This window comes from Cibotium barometz, chromosome 52 (genome assembly GCF_041138505.1).
Source record: "Cibotium barometz isolate CiBa-2024 chromosome 52, ASM4113850v1, whole genome shotgun sequence".
NCBI lineage: Eukaryota > Viridiplantae > Streptophyta > Polypodiopsida > Cyatheales > Cibotiaceae > Cibotium > Cibotium barometz.
The window spans coordinates 29020874-29032202 of record NC_141097.1 but is presented as its reverse complement, the minus strand read 5'-3'; the positions used below and the strand labels follow the sequence as shown (position 1 = coordinate 29032202).

Genomic DNA, 11329 nt, shown 5'->3' with positions numbered 1-11329 from the left:
AAATTTCCCTGCAAATGCATAGGAAAATCCACCCTCCCCGGGAGAGAGAGAGAGAGAAAAAAAGAAGATGCCTACAAAATAGCCCATAATCTACCTTGTTTAAAAAACGCAAAGCCTTCTTCCGTTTTTTTGAAAAAGAGGGTTGGGTCATATTCGCAACGGTCAAAATAATTCTGCAACGGCCGAATTTTAGTGCGAATTAAGGGGGCGCTTACTACCCCAAGCTTGCGGCCCATCTCATTTGCTGTAGTAGGAGCTCCTTCCTCATCACAAGAGAGAGTGCAATTTAGTGTAGTGTATTACAGTGCGTGTGTGCGCGCGCGCGCGCGCGCTGTGTGTTTTGGGGCATGGGCTCGCTGAGCATCAATTCCTACAACCGGCGAGAGTCCTTTGGCTTGGGCTGGGCAGATCAGTGGGACTACAAGTTCAACGATGAGAAGCTGGGCGCCAACAAGACTAGCACCACCACCACCCACCTCCACCACCACCACAACAGAGGGAAATGTGGAAAAGAGAACAAAAAATCCTCCTCATCCGACCCCAACCCTTCCCTCCATAGCCATAAGAACCTCCTCACCCGCAAGAAGATGACCACCATCAACAAGAAGGTCCTCTCTGCCGCCAATAGCTCCGCCGTTCTGGCCAAATCCGCCGCCAACACAAGCGCCCTCAAAGTGAAATCAGGCACCGCCATGGGCATCAAGTGGCTGAAGAAGCAGTGCTCCCTCAAAGCTTTAAAATGAAAGCTCCTCTTTTCTTTCTTTTTTTCCTACCCAAGTAATCATTTATTTTTTATTTTGTAGCATATCACAGCTTGTTATGGCCTCATTTTTTTCATTCTTATATTCACTTGAGGGTCCATGGGTGACCTCCTTTGTAAGAAATTAACATTGTTGTTGTTGCTGTTAATTAAGCTGATATAAGCTAATTAACATTGTTATTGTTGCTGTTAATTAACCTGATATAAGCTAATTAACATGATATAATCTAAGCCAATAGCTTGTTTGCTCGTACTCTTCAGCCTTTGAACTTGTTTCTTTCCATTGCTTATTTGAAGGTACAGCTTATTAGATCAAATATGTCAATTGTGAAGCCTTGCCTCGTGTGCAAGAAGGTTTTTTAATCAATTTTATTCTCAAGGTGCTAATATATATAGGCTATGGTATATTGTATGGTGCATTGTGTAAAGTTAGTTAAGGTTCATCCTTCATTTCCAACAACAAAGCCCATAGACTTGATGGTTTCCTATCCCTAGAAGTTAAGTCACAAAGGATTGGCATGTTCTACTCCATGTGGAATGGTCTCCCATTCCTCAAATCCTCTTCTAGGCTTCTTTTGTCAAAAGAGGGAAAGAACAAGGCTTTCACCTACCATGAAGGATGGTATATTTTGCCAACTTCAAAATCCTCTTCACTTTGTGGAATAAATGTAGGAATTGCATTCACCCCCCTTTAAAGAGAAGTGACCCCATTTGTTGAAAAGTGACCTCGTTAATAATAGTTGGAAAAGAAAATTTCAATGTGCTAGCTTTATTGATGACCAATACCATTTCTTTTGCTTCAAAAGAGGAAAAGAAGAAGGCTTTCAACTGCCATAAGAATGGTGTGTTTTGTCAACTTCAAAATCCTCTTCATCTCCCAAGCCACAGAGAAAATGGGAAAAAATAGGAAAAAATACGGGGAGTGAGGAAAAATGATACTACCATGTGATATGGGAATGTGACACTTGTTTTTGGAGAAAAAAATTCAATAAATGATTGATTTCTATTAGATTGACATCAAGACCCCTTCTTTAAAAAGAAGTGACCCCATTAGTTGAAAAGTAATCTTGATAATAATAGTGAGAAAAGAAAATTTCAATGTGCTAGCTTTATTGATGACCAATAAATATGGTGAAGCCTTTGAAACCCTCTTGCCATGTACCCTTCACAATAAGGGCATGAAAAATTATGCCCTTCAAATGTGCTGGTAATATAGCAATGCCATGCACAAAGCGTGCATGAATAATATGTATAATCATTTGGCACATGGCCAGTAAAATAATACGAAATAATAATAATCCGAGATGATATTGACAAGACCCTCCACATGCAATACACGCATTGCTCATTACGTATAACACAAATGTAAACACATTAGTTGTTCAAATTAATTGTTGTATCCACAATTAATCCCAATACTAAACGTTGATAGGCACAAGCACATAACATACACTCACCACTTGTTACACTATGATGAGAGTATCATTATGCACATTATCTAGCATGGCATGTATTACCACTTGTTACACTTCAATTAGCTTGGCACATCATTTGCATAAATAGCTTGTTACGCTTTGACCGTGTGTAGTTGTCTAGCATAGTCCACTTGTTTCACTTCGACCACACACAGTCGTCAAGTATGGCACTACTTGTTACATCTCAACGACATACACCCGTCAAGTATGCTCTCAAGCTATACCAATAACACTAGGTAATCAGTATTTAATGTGGGGTTGATCACCCACAATACCAATTAACGAGGATGACACACTAGCATCCGGGCGTCTCCGTTGGACATTATGTAACACTATTGCTATAAGTTCTTTGTACCACATGTTGCAACTTTAGCGAGATATTTAATTGCAGGTGCTCAGATATTTAATTGCAGGTGCTCAGATTAATGGTTGTTGGTGTTTCTTACTTTATGTTGTGACATTTTGTTAATTTTTCTCTATTTGCATGCAAGTACATTTTTCTCTATTTGCATGCAAGTACATTAGAGAAAGAAGAAGACCTCAATATTATCTATCGAGTTTGTTTTAATTACATTGCCTTCCTCTTTGGTTGTTTACACTTAGTGTGTAAACAAGCTCTAGTGTTTGAGCTATTTTTGTAAAAGTGAAAAAGCAAGCCCAACTTTGTACGTACAACTTTTATTAGCTCCTTGGGCTATATATATTGAATACAATTCTCAAAATACTCATGTCTAGGAAGTGGGAACTATACTCATGAGAGGGGAGATTGCACCCAATAGTGTGTTGATGATGATGTCTACTCTATCTCATGTTTTATTTTATGCTCAATCTTGTCAATTTGATTCAAGTCTATGGTTTATTCCTTGATGTATTTATGAGTTTGATTAATTTCTTCAAGAAGTACATGAGGTCCCCTCACATGAGCGATGGGTACTTGCACTTGAAGAAAAGGAAAAATCCAAAGGATAAAGAAGACAAGATGTAAGGACTCTTCGACAAAGCTTGAAAGGTTTATGGAAATTTTCTAAACCATAGGATTGAGAACAAGATCAAGGGCACAGAGAGATTGTCACCTTTTCCTCAAAAACCACTTCTATGAAGCCCAAAACCAACCTCTCTCATGAAAAGTGGTTTTTCTCAATTCTTAGCCTCTCCATGATCCTAACTTATGGATAAAATCAACAATTTCCTAATGTATGGATAGAATCAACAATTGAAGGAGGCTTAAGCTCAATTGTCAAATTACTAAACCCCTACTCATGATAGAAATCCATAATGGAAGGTGGAGAGCTGCCCATAATCAATTTGAAGACAAAGCCATTATTGACGTATTAAAGTAGAAAAATCATGGGATTAAAGCTTAATCAAGAGGAAAAAAATCAGTTACTAAGGGGAGAATTAAAGTAATTGATTTCTTCTTTCCTTCCTCTCCACCCGACCACAGCAAGTGGCGGCAGCAAGTTCAGGTGTGTGGGAGAAATTTTCTTTTTCTTTTCAATAGCTATTACTGCCAGGGCCAAGTTGTTTATAGCCGTAGAGAAGTTTAAAAAATAAAAAAATTCTTAAATTTACCAATGACGGCTTATTAACTACTTTAATATTCTCTTTTCTTAGATAAATGCAAAGAAAAGTAGCTAAAATAGATGAATGCAAAGAAAAGAGATGAACAATCTTTTGTTTAAATGAAATAATGGGGTTATTCACCCTTCATAGTTTAAGCCGGATTATGATTTCCACTACCACCTCTCTCTCGGGACTTTTAACATCTCATACCAGATTCAGCAGAGGGGCTGCAGAGACACCTTGATGCAATTCAGCATTTCTGTCATGAGAGGGACCTCACAGTGAATCTTGATAAAACCAAGATCATGCTCTCTTATACTGATGGCATCGCATCTAGACAATCTTTCATGTACAGAGGTTAGGGAGTTGACCTTGTCTCTTCATATGTATACCTCAAGGCTACCTTCAGTGGTCCTATCTTGTCTATGTGACTGCCTGCCAAGGCCGCGGCCTAGAAAGGGGATCTGCAGCCTTGGCTCGATTACAGAGACTGCTTCTAGGCTCACTTTCATGAGCAGAGCACTAAGAGCTCACTGTTTGACACATTAATGAGGCCTGCTCTGTGATGTATGGTGCTTCATTTTTGGGACCAGACTTGAGCGAGGCTGATCGGAAGAGGATGGAGAGAAGTAATTGGTACCACATGAGATTGTTCTTGCTGGGTTTGGGCAACCCGACTGCTCTTTTCCAGACCATCATCTACATCTACCATGTACACACAATGAACAAAGACCATCTCCCACGATTGGCACTTGAGTCTACTAGGCAGCTTACACAAGAGGGGCATACTACATGTTCGTACTCCTGCATCACCAATTGGATTCTCTTCCCCCGTTCGAGTATAGCCACACATTTACTAGAAGATCAACCGTATCGGACAAGCCGGGCATGGTTGTCCAGGAGCAGTGTCTATTCAAACTAATGTATTATGAGATACCACGGAGATTTGGTTATTGTCTCTTCAAGGACTGTAAGACGGGTGATGCACTATTGAGATCAGAGGTGTCTAGGTCTCTACTTTAGCTGCATCATCACCAAAAGTCTGTCATGTGCATCATAGATGCCATGGACATTCTGAGGGCTAAATCCAGAAAAGGCAACCAGATAAAGAGTATGAACCAGGTAGAGTTAGGATGATGGAGCACAGAGCACTTTTAGCAGTGTAGGTTGGAGCAAGTCATGGAAAACATGAAGAGGACGCTGTCGGCTGCTCACAGAACAGGTCGGCTGAACCAGAGGACAAGGGCAGCAGCAGGCGCATCATGATCCAGGAGTATAACCAATCGGGGCTGCGTTAAAGGGGCATTAATGAATTTATGACTGGCCGACCAGCAGTCGGCCAGTCTACCAAGTGACCAAGGGACCTATAAATAGGCCCAAGTGCTCCTTGTTTTAATCATTCACTCCCTCTAGGGGTTTGAGTCATTAGGGGTCATCTATGTAGGACTGTTTTGGTGTATTCCACCTTTTCAAGAAGGCAGCCTAGGGCTGCAGACAAGTACCTTTTTGTACCATATGAATATACTGAATTTCCAGCACATCTCTCTCTCTCTACTCTCTCTCTATATCTGCGTTTTTTTTTGCATCAGATGGTTTTCCAAGAGTGTTTAGGGCTGAAAGAAGACTCCCAGAGCTTCCGCGTGTTACATTGGTATCAGAGCATCAGGCTCAGCAAAGCTAAACACTGATTCAGTCCCAGATGATGGTGTACAGGTCCAAGGTACAGGAAAGTACACGGATTCAAAGCCCAAGGCAAGAACACAGATCGGGAAGAACTCCCAGGAGGTTTGTTTGGTGGTGTTCCACAGTGCCAAAGGGGATGGCAGTCCTGTGAGCCAGATAGGTTCTCAGGCAACGGTCCCAAGGGAGGTTTATCCTCCAAGGGTGATGTGAGAGTGCCAGACTCAGTTCCCAGGAATGAAGACCAAGACAATGTTCAGAGTCAGGGCAGGAATGGATTGTGGACTAGAGGAAAACAGATGCATAGATCTTCGTAAGAGACAGAGTGGTTTGGAGAACAGGCCGGGTTTTTAGAGAAAAAGGGTTGCCAGGGATGGATGATGACAGAGGGACTTTGGGACAAGATTGGGATGATGACAGTCATCCAAGAGCAGGTTGGAATCCCGTCATCAAGTTTAGCAGAGGGGGATGTCATGTGCATCATAGATGCCATGGACATTTTGGGGCTAAATCCAGAAGAGGCAACTAGATAAAGAGTATGAACAAGGTAGAGTCAGGATGATGGAGCACAGAGCACTTTTAGCGGTGTAGGTTGGAGCAAGGCATGGAAAACATGGAGAGGATGCTGTCGGCTGCTCACAGAACAGGTTGGCTGAACCAGAGGACAAGGGCAGCAGCAGCAGGCGCATCATGATCCAGGAGTATAACCAGTCGGGGCTGCGTTAAAGGGGCATTAATGAATTTATGACTGACCGGCCAGTCTACCAAGTGACCAAGGGACCTATAAATAGGCCCAAGTGCTCCTTGTTTTAATCATTCACTCCCTCTAGGGGTTTGAGTCATTAGGGGTCATCTATGTAGGACTGTTTTGGTGTATTCCACCTTTTCAAGAAGGCAGCCTAGGGCTGCAGACAAGTACCTTTTTGTACCATATGAATATACTGAGTTTTCAGCACATCTCTCTCTCTCTACTCTCTCTCTATATGTGCGTTTTTGCATTAGATGGTTTTCCAAGAGTGTTTAGGGTTGAAAGAAGACTCCCAGAGCTTCCGCGTGTTACAAAGGCCTCATTGGGGCTTCAGACACGGAGACAAGATCAATGGAATACTACTCACATATCCATCACAAACTTGTTTTGGGGGGCTAGGTAACGTAACTGTTACGTCTCGACAAGCCTAGGATTAGGGCTAGGGGCGTGTGCTAACCCATGATTAGGGTTAGGGTTAACCCAAGATTAGTATTAAGGACTAGCCAGGGCATGGGGACCTAGAGGGTTCACACGTAGGCTAAGGGTGTTGGCAAGAAGAGGTCTAGATTGGCTAAGAGCTTATAATTAATATTCTAGAGCTAATAATGGTTAGAAGCTTATAAATAAAGCAGCAAAGCTTATAAATAAAGCAAGAAAGCTTATAAATAGAACAAGAGCCAATAATAGCTTGGTTATTACTATATAAGTGACCTTGGGGTCACTTATTAGGCACAAGAGGTCAAGTAGTCATGCGGTGGATATGCAATTGGAGTGGACTCTGATCCCAAGCGTGCAAGAGGCTGGCAACAAATCTGTCCTCAAAATTCAAATGCAGGGCTAAAGCCACAAGCCCACATCTCCATGAAAATCCATCTCATACTCTGGGGCCAAGGACCTCCCAAAACTGGGGTGTGGGGCTTGGGCAGATATCCTAGCCAGAGGAATTCTTTCCAAGGCTTGCCACCCGGAAGAAGGCCGTGAACTATCTACTTGCCCAAAAGGGTGCGGCTTTGAATAGAGGGGTCGATGATGCCCAAGTCCCCCCTATACCTGAAGTGATACAACATACCTTTCCCATCATAGCAGGATCACGTCCAATGAAACAAAGACCATACCAAACAAATCGGAAATATTCAGCAATTGTAAAGGAGGAAATCAATAAGCTCATTGCTGCGGCATTCATTTATGAGATTGAGCACAACATAGACATGGAAACATAAAAAGGCAAAGAAAATAAGCCCACACGGGTCCTGTATGTACAATGAATGGTAAGGCTAGTAAAACCAATGTGCCTTGTAGTGGATCCTCCTCGTATGTGACAACGTACAAGGAGGCAATGTCCATCGTTTGGGGTGGTGCTGCTCTATGATGCTGGAGTATATTTAGAGTTGACGATAGCATGGCCTCGATTTTGAGGGGTGGAGACGGGGAGCTAACAGAGTCTCAGGTATGAGGGGTGGGGGTGTCTGGCTCTCTAAAGGGACTGATTGTGTGCAATCTGTGATAAGTCAACATGTACGGGGAGCTAGTGGGGTCTTGGGTCTAAGGGGTGGGGGTGTCTGGTTCTCTGAAGGGGCTGTGCACATTCCGTGATAAGTCCACGTGTACAAGGAGGGTGGTTCCATAGCGAGCTCGAGTGTCCTTTACATGGCATGTCCTCTCACATGACGCATAGGTTGGATATGTGGCACAATTACTGTAAGGTCTACACAGACTACGCCCAAGGATTATCCAACTTAGAACCAAAACCCTAACGACTAACACCCGAGCCTGAGGTCTCATTACCACGAGCCTGCGTGGTACCGATGGCCCCAACCTAGTGTCCCATACCACTAGACCGAACCACCCACCTTGCAGCTCCATGGCCATGAAATCCTACATGCTTCCTCAGGAGCTCTAAGCAGGAGAACCTCTGTTAGCCTTTGATTTAGAAGTCTGTTTGCCCAGTGAGTGGTCACATGTTGGGAGCTTGCCCGCATGTATCGTGGTGAGCTTTGACTATGGGTCCCCCTCAAGAGTGGCTTATTTTCAAAAAGTTTCCCCTAGAGGCCCAGGAGAGGAGCCTCACTAGGATACGGGGTAGGGACAAACTTAGCCTTGACATCGACTCATCCATCCCCCTCAGTGTGGCTGCCCGATCCCCCCCCACACCCCCTCCAGGTAATGGTTGGGAGTGTTCACCAGGCATGACATGCCTTTGGCCGTCCATGGCACTAATGAGAGCTCCGCCTTACTTTCTCTATCGGACCCCATGGCAGGCTTAAGAGAGTAAACCCCTTTTGGATAATTTCAATGGATGCAACTTGCAGAGGGTGAGGGTGATCGGTTCCATGTGCATGAGTAGTGCATAGACCCTCCACCAGCCAAGGTGACCAAAGAGAGATTCTAGCGTGTGGCCTGCACTCAATGCCTCAGCTCCTCCTTCGAGGACCGTTTTCCCACTAGTTGATCAGAGCTTGGGAAGCCAACCCTCACCCAGTTGCTCCCGGCCTTTGATCAGAGCTTGGGAAGCCAACCCTCACCCAGTTGCTCCCGGCCTTTGATCAGGCGAGACTTTGCAAACCGTTGATTTGGAACCCCCTTTTGAGGATGCCCAGTGGCCACCCCTTGGGCACTCATTCTCACATTGCATGGGGCCCCCTCAGAAAAGGACCCACTCAGTCTTTGGGAGAGTGGACCAATTTCAGTAGACTCCTCCAAGAGGCACAGGACATATGCCTCTTGCTGGGATCCAAGGTGAGGGCATGTCATCCTCCATGGACTCAGCCATCCCCCTCGATTTGACACGATCCTTCCCCTTTGCAGTGGTGATCCTTCCCCCTTGGAGTGGTTGGGCTCCTTCACTCGACATGATATTCCCCTATTAGTCCTCAGTTCGGATGGGGGACCAACACCCATCTTTTCAATAGGCCCTTAGGGCCGACTTACCCTATCCCCCACCAAGAATTTCAGTGGCGGATCTCTCCAGCGAGTGAGATCACCATTGGCACATTGACCTTCCAAAGTGGCCCACAATAGGTCTCGGCAACTTTGGCTTTGGGAGAGCCGACCCTTGACGCATGTCCAATGGGACCAAGGCTATTAGGGGTGGCAAGCCCCCTTCAGCCTGGAGAGCCCAACCCCTCCCTTTTTCCATTACATGGCAAGGAAGTGCCTGTGGGAAAGCTATCATCCAAGGAAGATCACATTCTTCCTTTGGCAGTTAGCCCACTGCAACCTCGCCGTTGGCGCTTGGTTGGCACAGTGTGTGCGTCATTGCAGTCATCCCATGGAGTCACAGCGGCACTGCCTTTGGGATTATCCCAAAGCATTTTTGGTAGAGGATCCTTTCCTCTACTTGGACGGTACGGTCTGAGCCATGCATCATCACCTAGGGGGCAGCAGCCCTGGCGACAGATCGGCTCCACTCTTTCCTACGAGGAGGCTACAAGAGGACACACTCCCCGGCTCTCTTACTACATGATTGATACTGTACCCTCTCGTGACAAATCTTCGGATCTTTGGCCTCCTCGAACTTGCTAGAGGTGGGAGATCATTAGCAACATAGCTGCATGGCATATATGACAGGCCCGTTGCAGCAAGGGCACTTTACACCACTCCCCCCCCCACCCCCTTCTCTTCCACAGCTGAGTCTGTTTGTTCTATTTGGACTAACATCATTCATACCCTCCTAGTGGGGTGGTTCGGATCACATGCGTAGATGGTGTGAGGCTTTTTTTGTGCACTTAGCATTGGGGGCCCTTTCTCTTTGATTGGCAGGCGAGATCACTTGGCATTACACGCCACCGGTTTGGCTTTTCCCCCTCCCCCCTTATAAGGTAGGTCCCGTCGAGTGCGGTGAACCATGGAGGGAACCACCCTCCCTCTTTTCTCTGTTGCATTTATGAGCGTTTTGAGCATGTGCACTTAGCCTATGGCGGCGGATGTTTTTAACTAATAGAAGGATCTCTTTCCCATGAAAAAAAATCAACTAGTTGAGCTTGAGGACTTCAAGAGGCCTGAGCTCGGAAGCATGGTAAGATTCCCACGACAAGTTGCATTCTAATCTTCCTTTGCGTGTGAATGAGTAGAGTTATAGATAGGGCTAGAAAGGAGTATAACATTTATGGTGCCGGGGAGCCACCATGCTCCTTCCACACTTTTCTTGAGTCTCAGCTCCCTAATGGAGGTCCTCTTTTCCCTATTATATTGTTCTTTGACCAATGTCGTGTGGTTGAGAAGTGAATAAAGTTTGGGTGCAAGAGAGAAAAGAAGAGAAATGGTGTTTTTTTTAAATTATTTTGTAAAAAACTTTGGTTTGCAACAAGTACTTGGGAAACTTTGGAGAGTGCAAACTCTTTGTTTTTTTTCTTTATTTTTGCATTTTTGTTGGTGAAATCCTTTTTTTCCCCAGGAAAGAGATCCTTCTTTTAGTTACCGAGCAAAAGAGGCATAATGGCTGTACAAACTCGGCTCCATAGAGGAGAGTGAGTCAAGAAACAGAAAAAAGGGGAAGGATGCTCAGTTGGCCGCTTTGGGAGGACAAGGCTATCTCATACAATGAGGGAAGGGGGGAACAACCACACAGGTGGTCTATAGTGCCAAGTGGAGTCAAGAAACAGAAAAAAGGGGAAGGATGCTCTTCTCCTTCGGTTGGCCGCTCTGGGAGGACAAGGCTGTCTCATACAATGAGGGAAGGGGGGAACAACCACACAGGTGGTCTATAGTGCCAAGTGGGCTCACCACCGTCAATGAGAAAGGGACCGCGACACCAAATCCTCAGGAAGGCCTCACAACGCTTCCGCATATACGGTCGGATCCACCCTAAAGCTTCCCCCACTATCCAAGGAGGGTATGAATAATACATTAGGAACTCAATGGAGTCTTTTTGGGCCCTTTAATTTGCCATGAGGTTATGGAAACGTTTAACTTTTTGACAAATAGGAGCCCGCCATGTAAGCAAAAACCATGGGTGATTAAGAGAGGTGTAAGAGTGGTCAAAGGGTGTACTTTTCCCCTGAAAAGGGAGGGGGGGCAATTTTACAATTTTCGGACCTCCATAACTTCTACATACAAGCTCCGATTTGAGCGGAGATTACAGATCCGTGATCTACGCATCAAGAG

The 11329-nt window shown here is 44.8% G+C and overlaps 1 protein-coding gene across 1 annotated transcript; it reads left to right on the top strand.

The window, feature by feature from the left end:
* The first annotated feature begins 204 nt into the window (after window positions 1-204).
* LOC147609017 (uncharacterized) lies at window positions 205-1121 on the top strand. The gene has a single exon (XM_086788575.1). It carries the CDS (start codon window positions 348-350, stop codon window positions 741-743), a length of 396 nt encoding a protein of 131 aa, XP_086644701.1. The 5' UTR covers window positions 205-347; the 3' UTR covers window positions 744-1121.
* The last annotated feature ends 10208 nt before the right edge of the window (window positions 1122-11329 follow it).

What these genes read in the sequence shown, in the direction of transcription:
- LOC147609017 (XM_086788575.1), top strand. Translation starts at nt 348, where the DNA reads ATGGGCTCGCTGAGCATCAATTCCTACAACCGGCGAGAGTCCTTTGGC.